Here is a 12,772-nt window from a genome sequence, read left to right as displayed (position 1 = left end):
AAATTAAGCAGTTTGCTTCATTTTGATTTTTTTTTTTTTTTTTTTCCCCTCTAATGTAGCATAACACTGTCCTTTCCCAGCATCTGCACTCCCTCATGCAGTAAGTGCTGTATGCTGTTGGATCAGTGCTGCCAAGCGGAGGGTTTTCCACACCAGGATGTTTCCAAAGCAGCCAGGCTTTGCCTGGCAGAAGTATGATGGGTGATGTCTGGCCTGAGCTTCGAAGGGGATGAAATACAACCTGACAAAGCTTGGCAGGTCTGATAAACTCCTTGCAGCTACAGCAGGTGAGTGGCTCTGGAGTTGAATACCCGCTGTCTCTGTGAGGGAGAGCATCTGTGGGTTTCAAGTAACATGGGCGAGAATAGTTTATCTTCCCATGCCAGAGCGTTTGAGAGGCCGATTGCTGGTCCCCACCATGACGTGGCTGTCGGAGCAGAGAGGCTGGCAGCTCTGCATCTTTGTGCTCCGTCTCTGAGGAGCTGTAATTTATCTCAGCCCACCAGAGAGGGTTGTGAGACATGGCAGTGCGGGCCCAGTTGCTACCTGAGCTGTGGTCATGGCCCTCGGGAACACCATATTGCTTAGCTGTGAGGTGTCGTGTCTTGCAAACCGTGCTGGTTCCTGTGAGGGAAAGTGAGACTCAACACAAATCCCCTCACCTTGTTTGGCTTCATCCTAGAAAACCACCCCTGGGAGTCGTCTTCTTGCTCCCATGGGCCTGCCCATGTCTGCGGGCATGAAGGAGAGGAGTGTGAGCATTTCCTGGCCTGTTGCCTCACTGCTAGACTCAGCTTTGCCCTGCTTGTACCAGGGCTTCAAGTCTTACACACCACCAGTCTGGTTAGTTGTGGCTGTTCCGGGAAGGTTGTGTTGTGTTTGCCCAGGTCACCCATTTTCAGGGTGACACAAGGTGGGTGAAAGCATCTGCTCGTAGAGATTTACTGACCTGCCTGCGGCCGCTGCCACTGGTTCTCTGTATTAGTGGTGTTGATGGATGATAGTGTGTTAAATATGTAAAAGTGCAACTGACCTCAGGAGCATGTATCATCCCATTAACTCCAGCGGCTGATGTCAGGCCGGGCGCTTCATTACTTGGCTGCACCGGGCCTTGTGGAGCATTGTAGTCATGCGTAGGAACATGTGCTTTGGAAAAGCATTGGGACAAGTTAGTTATTCTGTATAACATGCTAAATCTTTGGGGGATGATTTGCCTGGTGATATAAATCAGGATACCCGATGGCTCAGGAAGCCATCAATATGTATGCTGCTCAGGCTTGGTTTACCTCTGCTTGCGATCCATATTTGCAGCGAGAGTTGGACCGCTCCCAAAACTCAGGAAGTGAGCGTGGTATTAGTATTACTGGCTGCCAGGAGTGTTACGGGGTGAATGATTAGCTTCCAATAAGAAAGGAGCTTCTGGACTGGCTCCAGTTCCCTTCGGTGTAGCCTGCAAACCAGAATGACCAGTGCCGTGACCTGGAGTAGCTGGAGAGCTTATCAGAGGCTGCAAATGCATGAAGATCGCAATTTGTCTGCGTTAGGAAATGACATAGTTAGTGGCTGACCTTGAGGAGCCGTGCTGGCTGGCTATCGGCCACTCTTGTGAAGATAAGCTCTTGGAAGTCATTCTTCTGTGTTATGACATCTGTTACACCTTTTCTTGTGATAAATGGGGGACTTTACTCCCCTGCGCTGCCCGTATAGTAAATTTTTGGAGAAAGGTAAAAAGATTAAAAAGCTCCCCCCTCAGTGTAATCTCCCTCAAACCTTACTCTACTTCTTTATGGTCTATGAAAGAAGAGATTTTCCTTCCTTATTATTATGAGGCTTCTAATAAAGTGTTTTCCAATTTCTCAATCCCATCCATTTCACTGTAAAAAGATGTATTATTTTGATTCCCCTAGGTCTCTTGCTTTTTTTATTTTACATGCTGAAGTAAAAAAAAAAAAAGAAACATCCCCTTCCCACACCCAAACAAAACCAAATCCAGCCCAGCCCTTGAGAGCAGCAGCGTGAAGGTGGCTGCTGGGTGGTGTGGGTCTCAGCATCGCTTCCTCAGGAAGCCGTGCTTTGTGGGCACCGCGTCCCGTGCGTGAGACAGGAACACAGAGCAGAGCTGCAACAATTCAGCCTCTCCTTGGAAGGACTTCTGTTTCCTGAGGTAAGCGTGAAATGGAGTTTGCAGTTTTCGCATTATGAAATGTGAGTATCGATTCCTCTCTCTCTTCGGGCCAGTGTGCAGGTAGATTTTGACCTGGTTTTATCAAAAACTGCTCGGTGACCTCAGAGAGCTGCAATGTTTGCTCCTGTAGTAATAGTTGGGTGTCTTAATGCACTACTTCAAGCTGATTCCCAGTCAAGCACCCACTGACCTATATCGGTGAGAGGCATCTGCATTTGAGATTTGTTTAATACTGTATTTTTGGGGATGGTGGCATTTTGTAAGTCTAATAGCAAATTCTTGGGGGAGGGAGGGAAGAATATTTTAATTAAGTTTCTCTTCAGGTATCGGGCGAATTCAATCAATGGCAGATGAAGCGTAAACCTGCAATGGGAGAGCAAAATTTGTCACTTTAACTGATCAGGTGCTTCATGGTCTCTCAGCATTTTGAATACCACAGAATCCGGTCATGTAGCCATAAAAGAAAATCTCTTAGAAAGAAGATGCTGCTTTGCAAATAAAAGCTTTTACTGACAGTGAGCTTAATGACCATAGCTTGGGCAAAGCTATGAAGTTGTAGGATTTTGGCCTTAATGGCTGAATTTGTGACTTTGCTTTAAGTTAGGGAGGCTACTTCTAAATCTGTCTTTGCCAGCCATCTGCTCCTTATGTCCTGGCCATCAGTTACTACTGGTGTTGCTTGTATTAAGAGGGTGAGGGCTAGATTGCACTTCTTATGGCCCTTCACCCCCATTCCTCTTGGTGCCAGCTTGAATGGCAAACGGTTTTGTCACTTGGTAGTGGAGAAACCTGGCTGTTAATTCCTCTCACCCTAGGGTTTACGAGTGTGTCAGGCATAATTAAGAGCAGCCAACAGATCTGAAGAAGTGCTAATGGCCCTGTGAGGTTTGCAGTGAAAAAGGCTATAAAAATGAGCACTGTCCCTTGGGATGTTTTGAACCCTGGAGATTTTGTTTATTTCCAAATTGAGAGGGAACCTTTTAGTATCCTGTGCGGGGGAGTTTGCAGATCTGGGATGCCTAATGACCACAGTCAGATCTCTCATCCTGTCAGAGAATCGCAGAGTGGTTTGAGTTGGAAGGGACCTTAAAGATCACCTGTTTCCAACCCCATGGGCAGGGGTTGCACATGGGGTCTCCTGCACTCCCCCAGGCTGGGGGAGGCCCAGGAGCTTGTGAGTTTTAGGGACCTGCAGCTCTAGGGCAGCTTGACAAGTCACCTTGTCAAAAAGCCACAAACCTGGAAGCCCTGGGCTGGTGAGGACCAGGTGAGGCTCCACTGCTTGGGCTCCGCATCCAACAACATGGAGGGCTGTTGATGGGCTGGATGGGCAGAAGAAATGTGCCTGAAACGGGCATGTTTCTCTGGAATCTTTTTATTTCAAGTAGCATTTCCCACAGGAAAGCACCTCACTTGAAACTTGCTGGTGAGCATGGTTGTTCTGTTTTGACTCAGCAGTACGAATCCGTACCCGTCGTTTGCTGACCAGGCACATTACAGGTGATTAGTAGTGTTTGCTACTGGAACAAAGTGCAGTTTATCCTGATCACATTTGGCCAAAATAAGGTCTTTGGAGCTGGGGAATGTGGACGTGTCAAAGTTTGCAGATAAAAGGAGGGAACAGCAGAGCCGGTGAGGTGAGATGGAACAACGTGCAGCAAGTGAGTCTCTCTCTGTTTTCTATAAACACCAAAGGCTGGTGCTTTCACTGGATCCATTCTTCTCCAAAAACGTAAACTTCTGCATGTAGTTACTTACATTCCTGTGGGGGACCTTTGTTTCTCCGTCTTCTGTTGCTACGGCTGGCTGGTGACCATTTCTGAGGTAAAGGTGGTGGGTTAATACCTTGTACCCAGGCTCCCTTCTCATGATCCACTTCTGACTGCATGGCTGCCAGAGAGGCAGGAGGCAGGCCAGCTGCTGTCCTGATTGATCTGTGCCATTGAGATCACCCACGGCAGATTCCCCATCAGCACGGAAACCCTGGCACAGGTTCGTAGGATGTTGTAGGCTCATATTTCAGTTTCACACAGCTTTATTTTCTGTGGCTTTACACATCTGAGAGTATGTATGCTTGGTTCTCCTCTTGCCAAGGGCTGGATTTCTTGGCAAGGGCTGGGCTAAAGCTGAAGTAGCAACGTCAGCTTGCACTGGCTAAGGATTTGGCCAAATTAAAATGCTTTTTTGCTCTGAAATATTTCTGTACAATTGTGGATAACCAAATGGAAAGAATAGTGGCTGTAGGCTGTGTGTCTCAGGGGAAGGTGCCCAGAAAATAAGAAATTCTGGAGAGAAGAATGGACTCACTTTGTTAGTTTCATGTCCCTCAAAATGCAGACAGTCTCTCAGTTGCAGTTGTCATGATGGGTGAGCTGTGTCTGTGGAGATGCTTTAAAACTTCTGGATCACAGGCTCTCATGGTTTTCATGTTCTGTGGAAAAGCTGGTATGTTCAGTGAAAGCCACTGAAAACCTTGGAGAGACCACAGAGGTACAGCTACCTTGGAGAGACTGGGAGAAATGGGTGGTTTTCTGAGCCTTACTGATTCTCTGTTTGGGAAAAAAAAAAATCTTTCACCCCTGTCCAGTGACTCAAGAAGTTAGAAGTGGAGCTGCCATGAAGTTTTCTAGGAGCTTTGAGGCAATCTGGGTGGTGCTTGCGTGACCTTGGACCAACTGCTTCATCTCTCAGCACTTCTTTTCTTAGATGATGAAAGGATATAATAACGATAACACTTCTCTCTTAACAAGGGTGTTGTGCTGAATAAATTAATTAATCTTTGTACTGTTCTCAGTTACTATGGTAATTAGTGCTAAAGAACAGCCTAAAAATAAATAGGATCATTTTGTGAAGGATATTCAGGGGAAATCAGGTAGTACGTCCTGCATGGTTGCAACAGCCCCGGTACATTTAGTACAAACAAATATGTTGGAAACATTAATGGAAGGTGAATTTTGTAGCAGAAATGCACCCAAATATTGTATATGTTCCTTCCTATCCACTATCAGTTGGAAGTGACTGCAGCAGACTTTTCCCTCCATATCTGTGGACAGATGATTCTTGCAATTAGTTCCCCTACAGAGATCGGTGCCCACTCCGCGCCACTCCCCCCATCTCCTTTCCAGCCTAAGGGCACCCGAAATGAATGGATCTTCCTTCGTCGTAAATCATACATACTCGGTAATGCTGCCAGAGAATGCTTAATGTGTTCGGGGAGTTTGCGTAATGAACCTTCCTTGAGAAAGGTGAAGTATCGTCAGTGCACTGCCTTGCTAAAAGCCTGTTATTAACCTTGCCGTGCAGCAGGTACGACGCGCCTAAATACGCGCATAGGTCTGGGCAGAGCTTTTGAGGCTTCCAGCGGTCAGCACGCCCTGTAGCCAGTCTTTAAAAATGGGATGTGATATTTAATCTTCTGTGAATTGTATTAAATTCCACAGGCATCATTACAATATATTTTTGTGGCTTTCACGTTGATATAATTTTGGGCCCTAATAGGTTAGGATGTATGTGTGGAGATAGTTCTTGGTTCTCCAGTGGAGGCAGCGCCCCTTCAAGGCTGTGGCTTCCACTGCTTAGTCACTTATGAAGAAGAAACACCATCTTAATAAGCAATGATTTGTCTTTGGTTTGTTCTTGGACTTGTTCACCTCTCATCGTGGATGTTTAATGTCTGCCTGTGCACTGGGTTCCAAGAATAACTGCCTTTTCTGACCACTTTACAGTTACCGTTTGTGCAGAGTTTTCTCTACATCAGATCCCATTTTAATCTGACCCCTTTTCTTTCTTCTTCCCTGTGTCATGTCGGGAAGCCATGAGTTGTAACAAACGCCCTTTCCCCCTTCACCTTCCTGGGCAGTGCCTTGGCATGGCGGGCCTCCTGCTCACCTGAAGAAAGAGAGCGTGGGGCCTGCCACAGCCTCTGACAGGGTATGGACAGAACAGATGGCGTGACTGCTGAGCAGCTGAAAGATGATTTATTCTCCAGAGCTTACTGTCTTTGTTGTTTTTGAGTTACGTGGTATTCTCTCAAATCTTATGAACCCTTCAGAGGGCACCCCAGATCTGCAAGGAGGGCCTGGTGTCATGCTCTGAGCCACCCAGCTGTACCTTGATCTCCTCTGGTGGATCTCCTCAGCTTTGCAGGTTCCTCCCTCTGTCTCCTCTCCCATGTGTGAATCTCGTCAGCAGCAGCCCTGTGGATGTGGGGCAGAGCCACGGCAAGCATGAAATGGAGAGCCAGAGAGGTTTCCTCATGCTTCTTTGCAGCTCTGCCTCTTCTCGCTTCCTCTGCTGCCGCACCTGTCTGACACTTGTGTTTTGGAGCTTGTGGATTTTCATACCCTATTAGTTTTTATTCGTATTACTGGGTAGATCTCAGCCCTGAAAAGCTGTCAGTTGCTGTCAGGTTCAGGCTAGGCAGAGTTATTAATTGCAGCTGCAGTTGCCTCGGTGTGTGTGGTTTCACTGTCACGTTCCCCAGCCCTCCCTCCCACATGCAGGCCCATATCCACACACACGTATGCTCTCTCTTACCGGACCTACAGAGATCCCTGACAGTCTTTTTTGTTTGTTTTTTTTTCCTCTTTTCCTGTCAACAGCCCTCTGTGTCTGTCACTGGGTGACAAATGCAGTGACAAAACGAGGTTTTTGTCTGACACTGAAGTCGGCAGTGCCTCCATCTGCAGCCCGGCTGCCTCTTGGTCTTTGCGCTCAAAGCGTGAAGAAGAGTGCAGTTTGAGTCAACTTTGGGCAACGTGTTCACCTGGGGTAGATCAGTGCCCTCAGTTAGTGTGGGGGGTGTTGGTCAACAATTCAGTGAGATCAGCAAGTCAGTGAGACAGGTCAGTCCTCTGTCCACCAGAAGGTCTGCTGCAGCATTAACTCCTCACCTCGTTATTAAAATGAGGTGATAGAAAAGTACTTAGAGCTTTTTTTTTTTCCCCACAGCTTTTCCCTTCCTCACCATGTGCAACGAAATGAAACAAGTGGACACTGTGAAGTTTAATTCTGACTGTAGATGGTGGCTTCTGTCTCCCCAAGACAAGCTGTGGCATAGTGCAGGAGTGTTGTGGGGCTTTCAGTATGTTTTGGAGTAAAATTGCATTGCACCCATCAAACCAGATAGCAAAACTTTGGACAAGGCAAGCTCGTCAGTGTAAGCAAGGGCCAAGGAGTTAGACAGATGTGGCTACTCTTTAACTTGTCCTTAGACATATTCTGAAGGATCTGCCAAAATATAGCTCTGGTTATTGTTTGAGATTTACGGGGAAAGTAAGATAAGTAATAGTTTGGCATAGGTATATGTACAATGCAACCTTGTAATCAAAATAATGTTTATAGTTTTTTTTTATTATTACTATTTTTCAAGGAAAATGATCGAACTTTAAGACACAGGGGAAGCAACTGTTTCCTTTATTCAACACCAGCTCAAAAAGGGGCTGTCATTAACTTTGCAGCTTCTGCAAACATGCCTGTACATGCTGAACAACATATGTCATGCAGGTCCCAAGTTGCATCATAAACTCTTAATTTGGCTCCACTCTTTTTTTTTTTTTTTTTCTTCGATTGCACTAATGATTTGTAAGTTTGACCTATTGGAGGAATGCTTCACACCATTTCTTAGAGTTCAAAGCAGCTAAGGTCTTCTTGCTAGAATGGATTTTTTTCTTTTTCCTTGATTTTCTTTGCTTGGATGTGACTTCTGTTTCATTCTTTAGTTCTGAATATCTCACCTCTTTTTTTAGCACTGTTCTACTGTAAGGATGTCACTGGGATGGGGATGAAGGCTTGGTAGCGTATTAATATGTAGCTCCTGGGGTTATGAGGTCAGAAAAATGAGCTTGATCCCCAGTCACTTTAAAATCAATGGGAACTTGTTTGACTTTAGCAATTTAACTGGGAAGAGGTTATAGGTGACAGCTAAATCAGGTCAGAGAACTTAGACACTCAGTTCCTTGACTCTGAGATCTGGAGTGCAGATCTGTACAGAGATAGTGATTTACACCTACAGAACAACTACGTCCACTCTGTTTCTAAATGAAAGCTTTACCTTCTGAATTTCCAGGCAGTAGGGCTGATTATCATAGAAATACTGCAGTATTATACCCGTTTTTTAACAGATTTGCATCTCCTATCTCTAGGAGATCAGAATTGCCTCTTTTACTGCCTGAGCTCATTTGTCACAGGGATGACTATGAAGACTTTGTATGGACACTTTTGTACAAAATATAAAACTGCTGGATCACGTGTGGTTGATCACTGAAAGATGGGATGGTGATGACTTGAGTGATCCCTTCCTGAGTTTCTGTAACTCATTTCTAATCTGGCCTTTGCCTCTTAATGTTTTTTTCAGCAGGGCCTAGCTTTGTGGATGGTGTTCTGTCTCAGTAGCATGCCAGTCTTTTGATGCCCCTTTCTGCCAATCTTCCTTGAGCCTGCCTGTATCATAAGAATGTGGAGATGGTAATGCAAAAGAGTATGAAGAAAATAAAACCTTTCTTCACTTTCTGCTGCTCTCCTTTGGTGTGGCTGTATGAATGCAAAGCCCCCTCTGTGGTGGCGCTAGGCCCCGGCCGCACGCAGAGTCTCTCCTAATGCCTTGTGCAATGCCTGGCACCTTGCCCCAGCCACTGTGCGGGTTTTACACTGGTCAGGGCCTCCCCCAGCACTGGTCTCGGGCAAAGCATCCCAGAAGTGACGTTCCCATGGCTGGAACATGCCTTTTTTCACGTGTTCGCAAGCTCCCACTTTCATAACCTCAGCCCCCACTCCCTCCTGAGTCAGGATTGTCACTGCGTGTTTGCTGAAGCGTCTTGCGAGCCAAAATCTGCTGCTGTTACAAAATCGGCAGCAGGGCCGGTGCTGCCAGCAGTGACAAGTCGTTAGGATCTGAAGGGATGACATGTATTTTGTTTTTCCCAATTCAGATATTGGTAGGATATGGGGCGGTGTGATCCAGAGGCCTGTCATGTATTGCAAACCCCACATTTATGCCATTTTTTTTGTCTTGAACTGTGATATTCCTGTTCAGCTGATGTCACCTATTGATCAGCATGTTGCAACCTAGTTGCTGTGACCTAGAGGGAAGAGCAAGAAATAACTCTATGGAAAGGAGAAAGTCCTCCAACAGCTCTGGTCCTCTGGTGTTAACTGTTTTAGGTATAACATTGCAATAAGAGGTGATCAAAGGTCACCATGCAAATATTTTGGGCTTGCTTTCTTTTATTATCTGGATGCAAATTCGAACAGATACTTCTTCAAATACAGCAAGGAAGGCAAAAAGCAAGAAGTTGTAAAAATGTCGCCCCTTCATATTTATCACGCGTTGGAGTGACTGAAATCAAACAGGGCTAAACAACTTGCTGTTGGAAGTAAATACAGCTGCCTCTTTTTTGCATAGTGATAAGAAATAAGTGGGGAAATGCAAGGAAGCCCTTTTTAATGACTAGTGCAGCACAAGGTCAGGAGCAGTTCGCCTTCAATGCTGTGCATTAACAGCTGGTTCTCCATGGCACGCTGCAGCCCTGGGTCCAAGCAGAGCCTCTCACCTTGAGCGATGTCCTCCTCAGGGACAAGGTTTGTGTCTGATGGACATGTTCAGGGGCTGTTCAGGTAACTGGGCAAATGGCTAATGTAACTGAAAAACTTGCCATTTCTTTCTGTTGTGCACAGATGTGGGTGTTTTGTTGTAAATACAAAACATGTTGCTCATTCAGGCATGTATCTTACAGTCGTAACTTCGGGAGCTCGTGGAAATGCATCCCTTTAAACATTTTTTTTCCTCCACCTTGCTCACAGACCTCCTGGTTGAGCCAAATAGCTAAAAATCCTCAGGGGTTTAAAGGATTAAATGAGAGCAGTTGTGAGGGTGCAGGAAGGGCTGCAAAGCTCTGAAAGTACAAGAGGCCGAGGGGCTTGCTTCGTGGACCTTTCGTGGGTATAAATATGAGTGGAAGTCTGGAGGGTTGGTAGCGATTTTATGACTGCGAAGCAAGAGAGATCTGCTGATGGCTGACTGGAAAGTTAGACAGGAGGGGGCTTGGTAAAGCTGACGAACTCACTTGCTTGTTTGGGATCGCAAACTGGTTTCTCCTGCTATCTTACAAAGTCAGTTCTCGTTTTTACTCACCCTTAGCCGGGCTCTCTCATTTCCTCTGCCTCCTGTAATTAACCCACTGATTCACGTTCCTCTGTTTCCCTCAGGTGCTGAAAGATCAGGACCAGAGGACTCCCTGCACTCTTCGCAGCCTTCCTGAGGAGAAGCGGTGGAAGGCGGCTGTGGGGCGCCGTGGCCAGACCTCCCTGGCAGGCCGGCCACCATGGAGACGCTGTCCCAGGACTCCCTGCTGGAGTGCCAGATCTGCTTCAACTACTACAGCCCGCGCCGGCGGCCCAAGCTGCTGGACTGCAAGCACACGTGCTGCTCGGTGTGCCTGCAGCAGATGAGGACCAGCCAGAAGGACCTGCGGTGTCCCTGGTGCCGCGGCATCACCAAGCTGCCGCCAGGCTACTCCGTGTCGCAGCTGCCCGATGACCCCGAGGTGATCGCCGTCATCGCAATCCCCCACGCCTCCGAGCACACCCCTGTCTTCATCAAACTCCCGAGCAACGGGTGCTACATGCTGCCCCTCCCTCTCTCCAAGGAGAGGGCCCTGCTGCCGGGAGACATCGGCTGCCGCCTCCTGCCCGGCAGCCAGCAGAAGTCCCTGGCGGTGGTGACGATCCCGGCGGAGCAGCAGCCGCTGCAGGGCGGCCTCCCCGCCGAGGTGGGCACGGAGGAGCCCGACCGCAGAGGCGTGGTGAAGAGCTCCACCTGGTCGGGGGTGTGCACTGTCATCCTGGTGGCCTGCGTCTTGGTCTTTCTCCTGGGCATCGTCCTCCACAACATGTCGTGCATTTCCAAGCGCTTCACGGTGATCTCGTGCGGCTGAGGCGTTGCGGGGGACGCCCCGGGGGTGCCCGCCCAGGGGATAGGGTGGTGGTGGTAGTGGTGGTGGTGGTGGTGGGATCGAGCAAGACAATTCACCGCAACTTTGGCCGACGGCTGCAGGACGCTTTGCTCCGAGACGGCGGTGCGCCGGCCTGGCCCCAGCCCTTGGCGGCCTGCGGAGAAAACCACGTCCCCTGCCTGATGGCAACAGCACTGAGGAGGACTGCATGCATCACCATAATCATTTATCAAAGGGACTGTAATTTACGGTGATTTTTATCGTGTTATGAGATTAAAGACATCTGCGTAGCTGGTTAATACTGTAAAGTATGCGGTAAGAGCTCTTCTCTAACCACAGTAGATCAAAATCAAAACTGCTCCATGTAGAATTAAAGGAGACCTGGCGTGTGACTCAGCGAGAGGTGTTCGATACCAACCCACACGTGTTGTTTTTTAATTGAAGGAGGGAAGGGGGAGACTTGTAAAACTGCGAAATCATTTAGCTGGCGAGACATTTTATATGTTTTAAACTGCACATTAATTAAACTGAGTTAGGAGGTTGTATAATAGTTTTTAAAAGGAAACATTTTACAAGCAATTGTTTGGTTCTGTGGTGTGTGTTTTTTGCCTCTCTGTTTCTCTTCGCTTTCCCCCATTGTTTGTGGCTGTAGAGAAGTGGCGCTTCAAGAACCTCCTGTGTGAAGGAGCTTCACAGCAGGGCAGCAAAGTGGGCTAGGAGGAATGCCTGACAATGCAGCCGAAACATTTCTGCCTAACCGGCTTCACGTGAAGGATGGCTTTGAGCGGTGAATGCTGGACATGCTGTTTTACCTCTGATCTGGCAACAGGGCTTCCTACAGACCAGGCCTTCATAGCCATTAGTGAAGAAATGGGTCAGGACAAGTCCTAGGACTCCTTCCTGCAAGGGCGTGGTAGCAAATTGTCCTTCCTTTTCTTTTTCCAGAGGTTGGGTTCTCTTAATTTTTTAGAAGAATTTAGACCTATTTTGCCTCCCTCTCTCCTAGGAGATAGAGCTTGTGCACCCATGGGTGCTGTAAAAGAGGGATTGCTCTAAGGAAGCCTCAGCATCCCAACAGACTGAGGACCCTTTTGTGCAATTATCTAATAAGAGCCAGTGACGGAGCTGGGAGAAGAATACAGGATAACCCAACCCTCTCCTGGGTTGCACTGCACCTCCTAAATCACTGTGGCTGTCCTGGTGTCGAAATGTCTGGGTGAGCATGATGGACCTTTCCCCACGTTTCATATAAATGTTGGTGTTCATTAGGACAGACTTGGGAGGAAACAGAACAAAAAGAAAAAGCACAGGCAATATCCCCCTCCACCTATGAATGTCCTAAAACCCCAGTCATTTGCAGGTCTCTGCTCGGAAAGAGCCAAATTCCTGAACCTGCATTTCAGCAGCACCTTGCTCCGTAAAGCAGTCCCACTAGCTTTAGTAATCCTGTTTGTAAGTTGAGTACAATTCTGTGAATTTGGGTATTTGGCAAGTCTGAAAGCTGAAACTTGTTTGAGATTTAAGGATCAGATCAAGGGGCACGTGGCGGAAAGACCTTTAATAAGGCAGGAAAAGCTATTGATTTGCACTGGTTCTTTTTGCAAGTACAAAGTGTGAGCAATTGCCTAAGCATAAC

The 12,772-nt window shown here is 47.3% G+C and overlaps 1 protein-coding gene across 1 annotated transcript; it reads left to right on the top strand.

Annotated features, from left to right (window-relative positions):
* Positions 1-10,396: 10,396 nt before the first annotated feature.
* RNF152 (ring finger protein 152) lies at positions 10,397-11,145 on the top strand. Its single transcript, XM_032182782.1, has one exon. The coding sequence runs from the start codon at positions 10,507-10,509 to the stop codon at positions 11,116-11,118; it is 612 nt and encodes a 203-aa protein (XP_032038673.1). The 5' UTR covers positions 10,397-10,506; the 3' UTR covers positions 11,119-11,145.
* Positions 11,146-12,772: the final 1,627 nt, after the last annotated feature.

The sequence above is a fragment of the Aythya fuligula genome, chromosome 2, assembly GCF_009819795.1.
Source record: "Aythya fuligula isolate bAytFul2 chromosome 2, bAytFul2.pri, whole genome shotgun sequence".
NCBI classification, from domain to species: Eukaryota; Metazoa; Chordata; class Aves; order Anseriformes; family Anatidae; genus Aythya; species Aythya fuligula.
The sequence above is the reverse complement of the archived record's forward strand: the minus strand, read 5'-3'. Positions and strand labels throughout refer to the sequence as shown.

Bases quoted from the DNA above. Each gene is read 5' to 3' on its own strand.
- RNF152 (XM_032182782.1), top strand. From the start codon at position 10,507: ATGGAGACGCTGTCCCAGGACTCCCTGCTGGAGTGCCAGATCTGCTTC.